The sequence below is a fragment of the Ips typographus genome, linkage group LG15 (assembly GCF_016097725.1).
Source record: "Ips typographus isolate SLU linkage group LG15, UJ_Ityp_2.0, whole genome shotgun sequence".
Lineage (NCBI taxonomy): Eukaryota > Metazoa > Arthropoda > Insecta > Coleoptera > Curculionidae > Ips > Ips typographus.
The window spans coordinates 9,022,538-9,039,213 of NC_138436.1; the positions used below are offsets into that span (position 1 = coordinate 9,022,538).

Genomic DNA, 16,676 nt, shown 5'->3' on the forward strand with positions numbered 1-16,676 from the left:
TTTGGGGACGGGGAATCCATATCTGAAGTCGGTTTCACTCCAACTCTCACCCAGTTCGAGAAAGTTTCAAAAAATGGGATGTCGGGAGGAGTTAGGAAAAAATGAACGGCATCATCGGATTCCCCGTCCCCGATTTAGTAGAAAACGAGTACAAACTCGATTTTTTTGAAAAAAATCAAAATGGCGGCTGTGGGAGCCATTTGTAATTTCCGCCATTTTGGATTGAGACAGCCTAGGATTGATGGTACTCGTTTTCGACTAATTCGGGGACGGGGAATCCATATCTGAAGTCGGTTTCACTCCAACTCTCACCCAGTTCGAGAAAGTTCCAAAAAATGGGATGTCGGGAGGAGTTAGAAAAAAATTAACGGCACCATCGGATTCCCCGTCCCCGATTTAGTAGAAAACGAGTACAAACTCGATTTTTTCGAAAAAAATCAAAATGGCGGCTGTGGAAGCCATTTTGTAATTTCCGCCATTTTGAATCGATATAACCCAGGCTTGATGGTACTCGTTTTCGACTAATTCGGGGATGGGGAATCCATATCTGAAGTCGGTTTCACTCCAACTCTCACCCAGTTCGAGAAAGTTCGAAAAAATGGGATGTCGGGAGGAGTTAAAAAAAAATGAACGTCACCATCATATTCCCCGTCCCCGATTTAGTAGAAAACGAGTACAAACTCGATTTTTTTGAAAAAAATCAAAATGGCCGCTGTGGGAGCCATTTTGTAATTTCCGCCATTTTGGATTGAGACAGCCAAGGATTGATGGTACTCGTTTTCGACTAATTCGGGGATGGGGAATCCATATCTGAAGTCGGTTTCACTCCAAGTCTCACCCAGTTCGAGAAAGTTCCAAAAAATGGGACGTTGGGAGGAGTTAGGAAAAAATTAACAGCACCATCGGATTCCCCGACGTCGATTTAGTAGAAAACGAGTATAAACTCGATTTTTTTGAAAAAAAATCAAAATGGCGGCTGTGGGAGCCATTTTGTAATTTCCGCCATTTTGGATTGAGACAGCCTAGGATTGATGGTACTCGTTTTCGACTAATTCGGGGATGGGAAATCTATATCTGAAGTCAGTTTCACTCCAACTCTCTCCCAGTTCGAGAAATTTCCAAAAAATGGGATGTCGGGAGGAGTTAGGAAAAAATGAACGGCATCATCGGATTCCCCGTACCCGATTTAGTAGAAAACGAGTACAAACTCGATTTTTTCGAAAAAAATCAAAATGGCGGCTGTGGAAGCCATTTTGTAATTTCCGCCATTTTGAATCGAAATAACCCAGGCTTGATGGTACTCGTTTTCGACTAATTCGGGGACGGGGAATCGACCTGTGCAGTCAGAATTCACGTACTTCTCACTCAGGACGAGTTTTCAAACGAATTTAAGGTTAAAAATTAGGTTTTTTCCATTTCTTGACAGGAAAAAAACTGAAAAAACAACTTATTTTTGGGTCACCCTGCATAACGTAAATTTCGTCAAAATTAGCCCTGAAAACGACCGATTCGTGTTAGATTACCAATCACGTGACGCCTGGTGCATACTAAATAATGTTTTGATGGTTTTCGCGCTGTTCAAGTGGTTTTTCGTTATTTTGAGGGCAAATTTTGCGGTGAAATTGCGTTTTTTCGCGGAAATAACGTTAACGGTGCAACAACTCCCCCTAACCTTAAAAAATGGCGCGCGTTAAGCGCAATTTACCCGCGCAACTGTCACTAGTCAACCAACGACCAAAGCGATCGGTTTGGTTGTCCGCCATTTTGAAAAAAAAAATGTTTTTGACATTTGTCAGTTTGACAGTTTGCGCGAGTGTTTTCACCGGTTGCCACGGTGCCAGGGCGAAAAAATTCCGTAAGTAACCCGTTAAATTGCTTTTTAGCGGCAACACTGTCCGCGATGGAAGTGTGACACTTTGACGGATCGTAACTCGGTCACGTGACCAGTTACGCGAATGACGTCGGAGACCTTTTTTGTTCGGAATTCGATTCTGAACCAAACAGCTTCTACGGCTTTAGTGGCTAACTTTAACCGTTTCCGAGTTATTGGGCCTCAAACTTATGTAGAGTGAGCCAAGTGATGTACTGTACTCAGTAAGTGACTTCCAAGGTCCGTAACTCGGTCACGTGACTAGTTACGCGAATGACGTCAGAGACCTTTTTTGTTCGGAATTGAATTTTGAACAAAACAGCTTCTACGGCTTTAGTGGCTAACTTTAACCGTTTCCGAGTTATCGCACGTTGTTCGTTTAATAGTTTAATGGGAAAATCAAATTAATTTCACACCTTTATGGTACCATAATTACCGCTTAAACCTTCCCGGAACGATAAAATTCGTAATAAATATGCGGATGTCGCACCAGTTTGCTACACTAATATTTACCACCATCGTACTATACAAATTTGGTTGGTAAATATAATGGTGGTACCAGTGGCGTGGTTTGGTTGTTGAAAAACGCTCGTTTTTTGAGGTTAAAAGCAGGTTTCTCAAACTGGGTGACAGATATGTCAAATCTGACAGCTGGAATGGATTCCCTGACCCCGAATTAGTCGAAAACGAGTACCATAAACCCGGGGCTAACTCGTTTCAAAATGGCAGAAATTGCAAATGGCGCACAGTGACGCCATTTTGATTTTTAAAAAAAAAATCGAGTTTGGACTCGTTTTCTACTAAATCGAGGATGGGGAATCCGATGGAATCGTTCATTTTTTCCTAACTGCTCCAGACATCCCATTTTTTGTAACTTTCTCAAACTGGGTGACAGATATGTCAAATCTGACAGCTGGAATGGATTCCCTGACCCCAAATTAGTCGAAAACGAGTATCATCAACCCTATGCTATTTCGATCCAAAATGGCAGAAATTGCAAATGGCCTCCACAAACGTCATTTTGACATTTTCGTAAAAAATCAAGTTTGTACTCGTTTTCTACTAAATCGAGGATGGGGAATCCGATGGAATCGTTCATTTTTTCCTAACTGCTCCAGACATCTCATTTTTTGGAACTTTCTCGAACTGGGTGACAGATATGTCAAATCTGACAGCTGGAATGGATTCCCTGACCCCAAATTAGTCGAAAACGAGTACCATCAACCCTATGCTATTTCGAACCAAAATGGCAGAAATTGCAAATGGCCTCCACAAACGTCATTTTGACATTTTCGTAAAAAATCAAGTTTGTACTCGTTTTCTACTAAATCGGGGATGGGGAATCCGATGGAATCGTTCATTTTTTCCTAACTTCTCCAGACATCTTATTTTTGGTAACTTTCTCGAACTGGGTGACAGATATGTCAAATCTGACAGCTGGAATGGATTCCCTGACCCCGAATTAGTCGAAAACGAGTACCATCAACCCTATGCTATTTCGAACCAAAATGGCAGAAATTGCAAATGGCCTCCACAAACGTCATTTTGACATTTTCGTAAAAAATCAAGTTTGTACTCGTTTTCTACTAAATCGAGGATGGGGAATTCAGTGGTGACGTTCATTTTTGCGTAACTCTCCCCCAAATCCAGATTTTTACAAAAAGTTAAGTTTCTCGAACTGAGTAACACATACGGACAAACTGACTGCAGAAATGGATTCCTTGACCACGAATTAGTCGAAAACGAGTACCATAAACCCGGGGCTAACTCGTTTCAAAATGGCGGAAATTGCAAATGGCGCACAGCGACGCCATTTTGATTTTAAAAAAAAAAATCGAATTTGGACTCGTTTTCTACTAAATCGAGGATGGGGAATCCGATGGAATAGTTCATTTTTTCCTAACTGCTCCAGACATCTCATTTTTGGTAACTTTCTCGAACTGGGTGACAGATATGTCAAATCTGACAGCTGGAATGGATTCCCTGACCCCAAATTAGTCGAAAACGAGTACCATCAACCCTATGCTATTTCGATCCAAAATGGCAGAAATTGCAAATGGCCTCCACAAACGTCATTTTGACATTTTCGTAAAAAATCAAGTTTGTACTCTTTTTCTACTAAATCGGGGATGGGGAATCCGATGGAATCGTTCATTTTTTCCTAACTGCTCCAGACATCCCATTTTTTGTAACTTTCTCGAACTGGGTGACAGATATGTCAAATCTGACAGCTGGAATGGATTCCCCGTCCCCAAATTAGTCGAAAACGAGTACCATCAACCCTATGCTATTTCGAACCAAAATGGCAGAAATTGCAAATGGCCTCCACAAACGTCATTTTGACATTTTCGTAAAAAATCAAGTTTGTACTCGTTTTCTACTAAATCGAGGATGGGGAATTCAGTGGTGACGTTCATTTTTGCGTAACTCTCCCCCAAATCCAGATTTTTACAAAAAGTTAAGTTTCTCGAACTGAGTAACACATACGGACAAACTGACTGCAGAAATGGATTCCTTGACCACGAATTAGTCGAAAACGAGTACCATAAACCTGGGGCTAACTCGTTTCAAAATGACAGAAATTGCAAATGGCGCACAGCGACGCCATTTTGATTTAAAAAAAAAAAATCGAGTTTGGACTCGTTTTCTACTAAATCGAGGATGGGGAATTCGATGGAATCGTTCATTTTTTCCTAACTGCTCCAGACATCTCATTTTTGGTAACTTTCTCGAACTGGGTGACAGATATGTCAAATCTGACAGCTGGAATGGATTCCCTGACCCCGAATTAGTCGAAAACGAGTACCATGAACCCGGGGCTAACTCGTTTCAAAATGACAGAAATTGCAAATGGCGCACAGCGACGCCATTTTGATTTTTAAAAAAAAAATCGAGTTTGGACTCGTTTTCTACTAAATCGAGGATGGGGAATTCGATGGAATCGTTCATTTTTTCCTAACTGCTCCAGACATCCTATTTTTTGGAACTTTCTCGAACTGGGTGACAGATATGTCAAATCTGACAGCTGGAATGGATTCCCTGACCCCGAATTAGTCGAAAACGAGTACCATGAACCCGGGGCTAACTCGTTTCAAAATGACAGAAATTGCAAATGGCGCACAGCGACGCCATTTTGATTTTTAAAAAAAAAATCGAGTTTGGACTCGTTTTCTACTAAATCGAGGATGGGGAATCCGATGGAATCGTTCATTTTTTCCTAACTGCTCCAGACATCCCATTTTTTGTAACTTTCTCGAACTGGGTGACAGATATGTCAAATCTGACAGCTGGAATGGATTCCCTGACCCCGAATTAGTCGAAAACGAGTACCATCAACCCTATGCTATTTCGATACAAAATGGCAGAAATTGCAAATGGCCTCCACAAACGTCATTTTGACATTTTCGTAAAAAATCAAGTTTGTACTCGTTTTCTACTAAATCGAGGATGGGGAATCCGATGGAATCGTTCATTTTTTCCTAACTTCTCCAGACATCCCATTTTTTGGAACTTTCTCGAACTGGGTGACAGATATGTCAAATCTGACAGCTGGAATGGATTCCCTGACCCCGAATTAGTCGAAAACGAGTACCATAAACCCGGGGCTAACTCGTTTCAAAATGGCGGAAATTGCAAATGGCGCACAGTGACGCCATTTTGATTTAAAAAAAAAAAATCGAGTTTGGACTCGTTTTCTACTAAATCGAGGATGGGGAATCCGATGGAATCGTTCATTTTTTCCTAACTGCTCCAGACATCCCATTTTTTGTAACTTTCTCGAACTGGGTGACAGATATGTCAAATCTGACAGCTGGAATGGATTCCCTGACCCCGAATTAGTCGAAAACGAGTACCATCAACCCTATGCTATTTCGATCCAAAATGGCAGAAATTGCAAATGGCCTCCACAAACGTCATTTTGACATTTTCGTAAAAAATCAAGTTTGTACTCGTTTTCTACTAAATCGAGGATGGGGAATCCGATGGAATCGTTCATTTTTTCCTAACTTCTCCAGACATCCCATTTTTTGTAACTTTCTCGAACTGGGTGACAGATATGTCAAATCTGACAGCTGGAATGGATTCCCTGACCCCGAATTAGTCGAAAACGAGTACCATAAACCCGGGGCTAACTCGTTTCAAAATGGCGGAAATTGCAAATGGCGCACAGTGACGCCATTTTGATTTAAAAAAAAAAAATCGAGTTTGGACTCGTTTTCTACTAAATCGAGGATGGGGAATCCGATGGAATCGTTCATTTTTTCCTAACTGCTCCAGACATCCCATTTTTTGTAACTTTCTCGAACTGGGTGACAGATATGTCAAATCTGACAGCTGGAATGGATTCCCTGACCCCGAATTAGTCGAAAACGAGTACCATGAACCCGGGGCTAACTCGTTTCAAAATGGCGGAAATTGCAAATGGCGCACAGTGACGCCATTTTGATTTAAAAAAAAAAAAATCGAGTTTGGACTCGTTTTCTACTAAATCGAGGATGGGGAATCCGATGGAATCGTTCATTTTTTCCTAACTGCTCCAGACATCCCATTTTTTGTAACTTTCTCGAACTGGGTGACAGATATGTCAAATCTGACAGCTGGAATGGATTCCCTGACCCCGAATTAGTCGAAAACGAGTACCATGAACCCGGGGCTAACTCGTTTCAAAATGGCGGAAATTGCAAATGGCGCACAGTGACGCCATTTTGATTTAAAAAAAAAAAATCGAGTTTGGACTCGTTTTCTACTAAATCGAGGATGGGGAATCCGATGGAATCGTTCATTTTTTCCTAACTGCTCCAGACATCCCATTTTTTGTAACTTTCTCGAACTGGGTGACAGATATGTCAAATCTGACAGCTGGAATGGATTCCCTGACCCCGAATTAGTCGAAAACGAGTACCATGAACCCTATGCTATTTCGAACCAAAATGGCAGAAATTGCAAATGGCCTCCACAAACGTCATTTTGACATTTTCGTAAAAAATCAAGTTTGTACTCGTTTTCTACTAAATCGAGGATGGGGAATCCGATGGAATCGTTCATTTTTTCCTAACTGCTCCAGACATCCCATTTTTTGTAACTTTCTCGAACTGGATGACAGATATGTCAAATCTGACAGCTGGAATGGATTCCCCGTCCCCAAATTAGTCGAAAACGAGTACCATGAACCCGGGGCTAACTCGTTTCAAAATGGCAGAAATTGCAAATGGCGCACAGCGACGCCATTTTGATTTTTAAAAAAAAAATCGAGTTTGGACTCGTTTTCTACTAAATCGAGGATGGGGAATCCGATGGAATCGTTCATTTTTTCCTAACTGCTCCAGACATCCCATTTTTTGGAACTTTCTCGAACTGGGTGACAGATATGTCAAATCTGACAGCTGGAATGGATTCCCTGACCCCGAATTAGTCGAAAACGAGTACCATCAAGCGAAAAACAGTGAAATTGAGCTAATTAAACCGGTTTTTTTTCCTTGCAGCTGCGTACATCGAGAAATGCCATCAAAACGACACGCAATTTGAAAAATGTCTGCTCAAGGCCATCCAGACGGTGAAACCGCACCTGAAAAATGGAATACCCGAGTTTCGACTGCCGAAAATGGATCCGCTGGTGCTGCCCGAGGTCGGTATCGACGCAGGCGCCGGTTTCATAGCCAAATTTCAAAATGTCGAAATTTACGACGCCGACAAGTTCGAAATCAGTCGATTCGACGTCGATTTGCCGACGAATCGAATCGAGTTCGATTTGTCGTTTCCGCACATCAGAATCAAGGCCAACTATGCGATTTTCGGACGGGTGCTGTTTTTTAATTTGGACGGTTCCGGACCGGCCGACGGCAACATTAGTAAGTTTTTTCCATTCATTTTTTCATTCACCCGAGCTGGGTAAAAGTTACGTGGATTCCGACTGCGGATTTGGAATCAGCGACCCCGAATTAGTCGAAAACGAGTGGTCACTCGAGGGGTCCAAGTAAAAAAATAACAAAGTTAGTTTGCGCGACGTTGCCAAACCGAAAACGGCAACTTTCTTATTCGTAACGCTAGAAACGTCATCTCAAATTCCTTTTATGCTAATTTTGTCCAGAAAACACGTTGGTATAATCGGTTTTTCGATATCTCAAAAACTGGCAGAGTTACACTGGAAATTTCACATTTTAACGATTCATTTGACCAGGTTATGAGATACGTGGATTCCGACTGCGGATTTGGAATCAGCGACCCCAAATTAGTCGAAAACGAGGGGTCACTCGAGGGGTCCAAGTAAAAAAATAACAAAGTTACAGTTTGCGCGACGTTGCCAAACCGAAAACGGCAACTTTCTTATTCGTAACGCTAGAAACGTCATCTCAAATTCCTTCTATGCTAATTTTGTCCAGAAAACACGTTGGTGTAATTGGTTTTTCGATATCTCAAAAACTGGCAGAGTTACACTTGAAATTTCACATTTTAACAATTAATTTGATCAAGTTAAGAGATACGTGAATTCTGACTGCGGATTTGAAATCAGCGACCCCGAATTAGTCGAAAACGAGTGGTCACTCGAGGGGTCCAAGTAAAAAAATAACAGAAATACAGTTTGTGCAACGTTGCCAAACCGAAAACGGCAACTTTCTTATTCGTAACGCTAGAAACGTCATCTCAAATTCCTTTTATGCTAATTTTGTCCAGAAAACACGTTGGTGTAATTGGTTTTTCGATATCTCAAAAACTGGCAGAGTTACACTTGAAATTTCACATTTTAACGATTAATTTGATCAGGTTATGAGATACGTGAATTCCGACTGCGGATTTGAAATCAGCGTCACTTCAGGGATCCGAGTTAAAAAACAAGTGCGATAACTCTCTTTATTTAACAGGTTAGGTTAGGATTGTGACGTCAGGCAATGACGTCATCGCGTCGCAATTCCTCGATTTCGGCTTCAGTGAGGCCAAACTCGGCGAGAACCTCGTTGGTGTGCTGGCCCAAAGTGGGTGGCGCCGTCCTCACCTCGTTGCCACCCTCGCTGTACAAGACGGGCGGCCCGACCATTTTTACGGTGCCGCCCGTTGGGTGGTCAACCGTTTGGACCAGACCGCGATGCCGGACTTGCGGGTGGTTAAAAGCGGCGCGCAAATCGTTGACCGGTCCGTTCGGGAAGGAACACGCGCCAAACAGTGCCGCCCATTCGGCGTTGGTCCGTTCCACAAAAATGCCACCCAGAATGGCGATTAGCTCGTCGCGATTGGCCACCCTGAGGCGGTTGGTGGCGAAACGAGCTCCGCCCAAATCTGGCCGGTTCAGTACGGAACACAACTGGGCGTATTGCCGGTCCGAACCCGTTCCCACCGTAAAGTGGCCGTCTTTTGTTTGGAACGCTTGGTAGGGAACGATGCTCGGGTGGGCGGTACCCCAACGGGTGGCCTCCTGCGCCCCATTCAGAAAATTCGAACCGATATTGGTCAGGGCGGCCATTTGGGTGGATAACAGGTCACAGTCGATTTTTTGACCGCGCCCGGTGCGCGCCCGCTTTATCAACGCGGCCATGATGGCTCCGTGCGCGTACAAACCTGTCAAAACAATCAACGTCACAACTGTCAGTTTGACAGGCACACGCAAAAGTTTAATTAAAAAAATGTCAAAATGTGTCAACTGTCAGTTTGACAGACACAAGCAAAAGTTTAATTTAAAAAATGTCACAGAATGTGTCAACTGTCAGTTTGACAGGCACAAAATGTCAAAATGTGTCAACCGTTAGTTTGACAGACACAAGCAAAAGTTTAATTAAAAAAATGTCACAGAATGTGTCAACTGTCAGTTTGACAGACACAAGCAAAAGTTTAATTTAAAAAATGTCACAGAATGTGTCAACTGTCAGTTTAACAGGCACAAAATGTCAAAATGTGTCAACTGTCAGTTTGACAGGCACACGCAAAAGTTTAATTTAAAAAATGTCACAGAATGTGTCAACTGTCATTTTGACAGACACAAGCAAAAGTTTAATTTAAAAAATGTCACAGAATGTGTCAACTGTCAGTTTGACAGGCACAAAATGTCAAAATGTGTCAACCGTTAGTTTGACAGACACAAGCAAAAGTTTAATTAAAAAAATGTCACAGAATGTGTCAACTGTCAGTTTGACAGACACAAGCAAAAGTTTAATTTAAAAAATGTCACAGAATGTGTCAACTGTCAGTTTAACAGGCACAAAATGTCAAAATGTGTCAACTGTCAGTTTGACAGGCACACGCAAAAGTTTAATTTAAAAAATGTCACAGAATGTGTCAACTGTCATTTTGACAGGCACACGCAAAAGTTTGATTAGAAAATGTGACAGAATGTGTCAACTGTCATCAAATGTCACAATCATCTGTCAGAATTTGAATGACTGTACTGTGACTTTTTCGGTTAATTTAGGGGGCTCACCTGTAGCAATATCGATCAGGGCCACTCCGGGTTTGCAGGGCTCGCCCCCCCTGGGGCCGGTAATGTGCAACAGTCCGCCGATCGAGCCAGCAATCGCATCGTAACCGGGGCGGGTTTTGTAGGGTCCGTGGGGCCCAAATCCGCTAATCGAACAGTAAACCAATCGGGGAGCTTTGGGGGCCAACTGTTTATAACCCAAATTCAAGGAATCCAGCTTGCCGGGAATGAAATTTTCCACCAAAACGTCGGCCCGAACGGCCAGGGCGGTCAACAACGCCTGGCCCTTGGACGAGCGTAAATTGAGGCAAAGACTGCGTTTGTTGCGATTGAAAGCGACAAAATAGCAGGACTGAGCGGTGGTGGGGATAAAAGGGGGCCCCCAGGCGCGCGCCTCGTCCCCTCCTGAAGGTTTTTCGATTTTTATCACGTCCGCCCCTAAATCGCCCAGGATTTGGGTGCAAAACGGCCCCGCTACTATACGAGTTAGGTCTAATACGCGAATACCCTCTAAGGGGGCTGTGCTGAAGGGTTTTTGGATGAAATTTGGTGGGTTTTGAGCGGTTTTCGCTGCTTTTAAGGCCACGCAAGGCTTTTTAAGGGTTAAACTAAGCATTTTTGGGGTAAAAGTGAGGTTACCTGTTCGTCGGCACCTTGTGTTTGCACCAAAGTGACTGTGGAGGTGGTTGGTTCGGGGTGTTGGGGGGAAGGGGCCGATTCCGTCATTGTTTCACGTTATCTTCACAGATTCCACTGCAATTAACCAGATTAACGCGATTATTTACACTTTTTTTTTGACACTGACTCTGGGTTTGTTTACGTCCAAACGTCAACGCAGTCTGATTTGACAGTTTTGACGTTTCTGTCGTCTGGCATTTCTGCACCTACTCGAGTAGTTCAAAAAATGTCACGTGATATAAACTTTACCCGGAGGAAAGTGTATTTTTTTCGTGTTAAAGGATGGAAAATTATCTGATCGCTTTTTTGAGCGGTTTTCACGGCCAGGCAAGGCTTTTTAAGCATTTTAGGGGTCAAAGTGAGGTTACCTGTTTGTCGGCGCCTTCTGTTTGCACCAGAGTGCCTGTGGAGGTGGTAGGTTCCGGGTGTTGCCGATTCCGTCATTGTTTCACGTTAACATCACCGATTCCACTGCAATTAACCAGATTAACGCGATTATTTACTTTTTTTTTGTTTGTTTACGTCCAAACGTCAACGCATTGATTTGACGTTTCTGTCGTCTGGCATTTCTGCGCCTACTCCAGTAGTTCAAAAAGTGTCACGTGACATGAACGCCTTTACAGTTTGAAACCCTGCCTCTGAAGGACATTTTGAAGTGTCAGAAGCCTCTGAAATGTCATTTAAGTGATTTAAAACTGCCAGAGGCCTCTGGAAGACATTTTCGATTGCCAGAAACGTTTAAAACCTATTTGATCTTACCAGAGGCTACTGGGAGACATTTTGGATTGCCAGAAGCCTCTGAAACGTCATTTAAGTCATTTGAGACTGCCAGAGGTCTCTGGAGGACATTTTGAAGGGCCAGAAGTATCTGAAACGTCATTTGAGACTGCCAGAAGCCTCTGGAAGACATTTTGGATTGCCAGAAACGTTTAAAACCTATTTAACCTTGCCAGAGGCTTCTGGGAGACATTTTGGATTGCCAGAAGCCTCTGAAACGTCATTTAAGACTGCCAGAGGCCTCTGGAGGACATTTTGAAGTGCCAGAAGCCTCTGAAACGTCATTTGAGACTGCCAGAGGCCTCTGGAGGACATTTTGAAGGGCCAGAAGCTTCTGAAATGTCATTTAAGTGATTTGAAACTGCCAGAGGCCTCTGGAAGACATTTTGAATTGCCAGAAACGTTTAAAACCTACTTGACCTTGCCAGAGGCCTCTGGGAGACATTTTGGATTGCCAGAAGCCTCTGAAACGTCATTTAAGTAATCTAAAACTGCCAGAGGCCTCTGGAGGACATTTTGAAGTGCCAGAAGCCTCTGAAACGTCATTTAAGACTGCCAGAGGCCTCTGGAGGACATTTTGAAGTGCCAGAAGCCTCTGAAACGTCATTTAAGACTGCCAGAGGCCTCTAGAGGACATTTTGAAGGGCCAGAAGCTTCTGAAATGTCATTTAAGTGATTTGAAACTGCCAGAGGCCTCTGAAAGACATTTTGAATTGCCAGAAACGTTTAAAACCTACTTGACCTTGCCAGAGGCCTCTGGGAGACATTTTGGATTGTCAGAAACGTTTAAAACCTATTTGACCTTGCCAGAGGCTTCTGGGAGACATTTTGGATTGCCAGAAGCCTCTGAAACGTCATTTAAGTCATTTGAAACTGCCAGAGGCCTCTGGAGGACATTTTGAAGTGCCAGAAGCCCCTAAAACGTCATTTAAGTCATTTGAAACTGCCAGAGGCCTCTGGGAGACATTTTCGATTGCCAGAAACGTTTAAAACCTTCTTGGGCTTGCCAGAGGCCTCTGGAGGACATTTTGAAGTGCCAGAAGCCTCTGAAACGTCATTTAAGACTGCCAGAGGCCTCTGGAGGACATTTTGAAGTGCCAGAAGCCCCTAAAACGTCATTTAAGTCATTTGAAACTGCCAGAGGCCTCTGGGAGACATTTTCGATTGCCAGAAACGTTTAAAACCTATTTGACCTTGCCAGAGGCTTCTGGGAGACATTTTGGATTGCCAGAAGCCTCTGAAACGTCATTTAAGTCATTTGAAACTGCCAGAAGCCTCTGGAGGACATTTTGAAGTGCCAGAAGCCCCTAAAACGTCATTTAAGTCCTTTGAAACTGCCAGAAGCCTCTGAAAGACATTTTGGATTGCCAGAAACGTTTAAAACCTTCTTGGGCTTGCCAGAGGCCTCTGGAGGACATTTTGAAGTGGCAGAAGCTTCTGAAACGTCATTTAAGGTCACGTGACCTGAACGCCTGTACAGTTTGAAACCCTCACGTGACCGAAACTCTACCGCAAGGAAAGTGTATTTTTTCTCCTCAAAGTGATGGGGAAAATTAACTGATCGCTCTTTATTATCATTAAAATATTATAAACACTGTAAAAATTGTACGTTTTTCATTAATTATTTATACATTATTATATATCACTTATACGCACGGCTGTGGCGCCCTCTAAATTTGGAAACGAATAACTAATTTTAGTTGAGAAAAAAAAAATGGCACTCGACAGTTCTAATCGCAATCAGATCTGCGTGCTAAACTTGGGCCGGGGCAGTTCCCCAAAGATGGCGTCACCGTGCACGCTCTTGGCCAACGCCCGAATATTGGCGGCGATGTCAAATTGTGCCGCGTTTCCTCGAGCGTCGGGCGCGACCGCCGCTCGCGTCGATTTGCGCGGCACGTAATTCGGTATGTCGACCGGACACGACTTGGCAACGCCGCACGACTGTTGCCGCTGATGCGGTATCGCCACGCCTCCTTCCTTCCCATCCGCGATTACGTCATCGTCGTCCTCGCTATCCGACGTCGCAGATTTCGGTTGATCAAACTCCTCGAAGGGAAACATTAGCATGACGTCGTCGTGGTCGTGCGACGTCACCGTTCGCGGAGCGGCGTGGGGCGATTCGGGAGTGGGCGGGTCCAAGTCGAGGCTCTCTTTGATCGCGTTGCGCACCAGCGTTTCGCGTTCCTTCATGGCCTTCTCCTTTAAATTGTTCAGTTGTTCGTATTGTTGTTCGCTGAATTGGCGAATTTCCTCCTCGATTCGCGCCTGTTGCCTCGCTATATAACAACTCGCCACCCCGTTCAGGTCGTGGACCGCCCCCGCCACGTTGCCGTACCAATCTGTAAAGTGACATTTTGACGGCTGTCAAAAAAAAATAAAACGACTCACTGTCGACCGGATGACAGGTGTCAACGTCAACGCCGTTCGGATTGATTACGACGTGGAAAATGGCCGACACCAGATCGCTCGATTTCAGATCGTTGGCCGCTCGCTCGTCCTGGCAAACGAATTTTGTTTTAGCGCAAAAACGAGTTCAAACTCGATTTTTTTTGGGAAAAAATTGAAAAACTCAAACGTCAAATCATTACCAACAGTTTGGCGTTGAGCAAGGCGCGTCCCGGCCTGCTCGGATTGAGCGCGTGCGTGCACTGGCCGCAGTTTAGGCAACGCTCGACGCGCCACTGGCCCATTTGCGCGTGCCGCGTCAAACTCGGATGCGTGCGCGTCACCGAGCGCACTTTGCCCATCTTCCATTGTTCCTGGAAAAAGAACGACCTGTCAAAACTGTCATTTTGCCGCTGTCACTGTCAAAACGTTTGCCAGACGCTTCTAGCAGTTTCAAGTGACGCTTCTGACAGCCCAAAATGTCCTCCAGAGCCCTCTGGGAGTTTTAGATTACTTAAATGACGTTTCAGAGGCTTCTGGCACTTCAAAATGTCTTTCAGAGGCTTCTGGCAATCCAAAATGTCTCCCAGAGGCCTCTGGCAAGCCCACGAAGGTTTTAGAAGCTTCCGTGAATCCAAAATGTCTTCCAGAGGCTTCTGGCACTCCAAAATGTTTCCCAGAGGCCTCTGGCAGTTTCAAATGACTTAAATGACATTTCAGAGGCTTCTGGCAATCCAAAATGTCTCCCAGAGGCCTCTGGCAGTTTCAAATGACTTAAATGACATTTCAGAGGCTTCTGGCAATCCAAAATGTCTCCCAGAGGCCTCTGGCAGTTTCAAATGACTTAAATGACATTTCAGAGGCTTCTGGCAATCCAAAATGTCTCCCAGAGGCCTCTGGCAGTTTCAAATGACTTAAATGACATTTCAGAGGCTTCTGGCAATCCAAAATGTCTCCCAGAGGCCTCTGGCAGTTTCAAATGACTTAAATGACATTTCAGAGGCTTCTGGCACTCCAAAATGTTTCCCAGAGGCCTCTGGCAGTTTCAAATGACTTAAATGACGTTTCAGAGGCTTCTGGCAATCCAAAATGTTTCCCAGAGGCCTCTGGCAGTTTCAAATGATTTAAATGACATTTCAGAGGCTTCTGGCCCCTTCAAAATGTCTCCCAGAGGCCTCTGGCAGTTTCAAATGACTTAAATGACATTTCAGAGGCTTCTGGCAATCCAAAATGTCTCCCAGAGGCCTCTGGCAGTTTCAAATGACTTAAATGACATTTCAGAGGCTTCTGGCAATCCAAAATGTCTCCCAGAGGCCTCTGGCAGTTTCAAATGACTTAAATGACATTTCAGAGGCTTCTGGCAATCCAAAATGTCTCCCAGAGGCCTCTGGCAGTTTCAAATGACTTAAATGACATTTCAGAGGCTTCTGGCAATCCAAAATGTCTCCCAGAGGCCTCTGGCAGTTTCAAATGACTTAAATGACATTTCAGAGGCTTCTGGCAATCCAAAATGTCTCCCAGAGGCCTCTGGCAGTTTCAAATGATTTAAATGATATTCCAGAGGCTTCTGGCAATCCAAAATGTCTCCCAGAGGCCTCTGGCAAGCCCACGAAGGTTTTAGAAGCTTCCGTGAATCCAAAATGTCTTCCAGAGGCTTCTGGCAATCCAAAATGTCTCCCAGAGGCCTCTGGCAGTTTCAAATGACTTAAATGCCGTTCAGAGGCTTCTGGCACTTCAAAATGTCTCCCAGAGGCCTCTGGCAAGCTCAAGTAGGTTTTAAACGTTTTTGACAATCCAAAATGTCTTTCAGATACTTCTGGCCCTTCAAAATGTCCTCCAGAGGCTTCTGGGAGTTTCAAATAACTTAAATAACGTTTCAGAGGCTTCTGGCACTTAAAAATGTCTCCCACAGGCCTCTGGCAAACCCAAGTAGGTTTTAGAAGCTTCTGGCAATGCAAAATGTCTTCCAGCGGCTTCGGGCAAATTCAAGTGACTTAAATCACATTTGAAAGACGTGTCGCAGGCTTAAATAACTCTTAGAAGCTTCTGACACAACGAAACCGAGCAATTCAAGCACACAAACTGGATTTGTAGGTTAGGGGATGAAACTGAAACGGTCGGAATCGACTCACCCCCAAGAGTCCGTCAAACTGTTCCTCGGAAGCGTCCAAAGGCTCCGGTTCCTGGCTAAGGTCGGCCTCCAAGGCCACGTTAAGACAATGGCACGTAAACATGTCGAAACCTGTGGAAAACGATCAGAGTTTCGCTGGAGAGAGCGAAAAGGCAAGCACTAACCTAACTTTGATGCACGCACGTAAAGGAATTGCTCGCGCTTTTGAACAGGACGAAACGCGTTCAATCCTTAAAAAAAAACCCACTAAACAACAACAACAACAACGTTTTTCTGCCCCCCTGGATTAATAATAATAAAAAGTAACAACGAAAACAACAACAAACGTTTGACGTTTCCCAGACTGACGGATGTCAACCGGGGTTGACGTTTTGCTTCAGAGAGGGCGTTCGGTTGTTTCGCAAAGTACGTTCCGTAATAGCACTCGG

At 44.0% G+C, this 16,676-nt stretch overlaps 3 protein-coding genes across 5 annotated transcripts; 1 reads left to right on the forward strand and 2 right to left on the reverse strand.

Annotated features, from left to right (window-relative positions):
* The first annotated feature begins 1,665 nt into the window (after positions 1–1,665).
* On the forward strand, positions 1,666–7,778 carry LOC145738360 (circadian clock-controlled protein daywake-like). Its single transcript, XM_081993176.1, has 2 exons — positions 1,666–1,855; positions 7,354–7,778. The coding sequence occupies exons 1-2, from the start codon at positions 1,681–1,683 to the stop codon at positions 7,761–7,763; spliced, it is 585 nt and encodes a 194-aa protein (XP_081849302.1). The 5' UTR covers positions 1,666–1,680; the 3' UTR covers positions 7,764–7,778.
* Positions 7,779–8,705: 927 nt separating this feature from the next.
* On the reverse strand, positions 8,706–11,473 carry LOC145738357 (succinyl-CoA:glutarate CoA-transferase). 2 transcript variants are annotated; one of them, XM_081993172.1, is made up of 3 exons: positions 11,321–11,473; positions 10,278–11,027; positions 8,706–9,421 (listed from the first exon to the last, which is right to left on the reverse strand). In XM_081993172.1, the coding sequence occupies exons 2-3, from the start codon at positions 10,888–10,890 to the stop codon at positions 8,751–8,753; spliced, it is 1,284 nt and encodes a 427-aa protein (XP_081849298.1). In that variant the 5' UTR covers positions 10,891–11,027; positions 11,321–11,473; the 3' UTR covers positions 8,706–8,750. The 2 variants fall into 2 exon arrangements, with proteins under 2 accessions (XP_081849298.1, XP_081849297.1); XM_081993171.1 differs by lacking the exon at positions 11,321–11,473 and having other exon boundaries at positions 10,278–11,115.
* Positions 11,474–13,282: 1,809 nt separating this feature from the next.
* Positions 13,283–16,592, reverse strand: PRAS40 (Proline-rich Akt substrate 40 kDa). Of its 2 annotated transcripts, XM_081993173.1 has the most exons (5): positions 16,413–16,592; positions 16,250–16,359; positions 14,321–14,491; positions 14,121–14,229; positions 13,283–14,071 (listed from the first exon to the last, which is right to left on the reverse strand). In XM_081993173.1, exons 2-5 carry the CDS (start codon positions 16,349–16,351, stop codon positions 13,470–13,472), a joined length of 984 nt encoding a protein of 327 aa, XP_081849299.1. In that variant the 5' UTR covers positions 16,352–16,359; positions 16,413–16,592; the 3' UTR covers positions 13,283–13,469. The 2 variants fall into 2 exon arrangements, with proteins under 2 accessions (XP_081849299.1, XP_081849300.1); XM_081993174.1 differs by lacking the exon at positions 16,413–16,592 and having other exon boundaries at positions 16,250–16,406.
* Positions 16,593–16,676: the final 84 nt, after the last annotated feature.

Coding starts and splice junctions, on each gene's coding strand:
- LOC145738360 (XM_081993176.1), top strand. CDS start 1,681: ATGGCGCGCGTTAAGCGCAATTTACCCGCGCAACTGTCACTAGTCAAC. Junction 1,856..7,353: donor TGCCAGGGCGAAAAAATTCC/GTAAGTAACCCG, acceptor TTTTCCTTGCAG/CTGCGTACATCGAGAAATGC.
- LOC145738357 (XM_081993172.1), bottom strand. CDS start 10,890: ATGCTTAGTTTAACCCTTAAAAAGCCTTGCGTGGCCTTAAAAGCAGCG. Junction 9,422..10,277: donor CCTGATCGATATTGCTACAG/GTGAGCCCCCTA, acceptor TTGTTTTGACAG/GTTTGTACGCGCACGGAGCC.
- PRAS40 (XM_081993173.1), bottom strand. CDS start 16,351: ATGTTTACGTGCCATTGTCTTAACGTGGCCTTGGAGGCCGACCTTAGC. Junction 14,492..16,249: donor AGTTTGACGGACTCTTGGGG/GTGAGTCGATTC, acceptor TTCTTTTTCCAG/GAACAATGGAAGATGGGCAA. Junction 14,072..14,120: donor CACCTGTCATCCGGTCGACA/GTGAGTCGTTTT, acceptor GTCACTTTACAG/ATTGGTACGGCAACGTGGCG.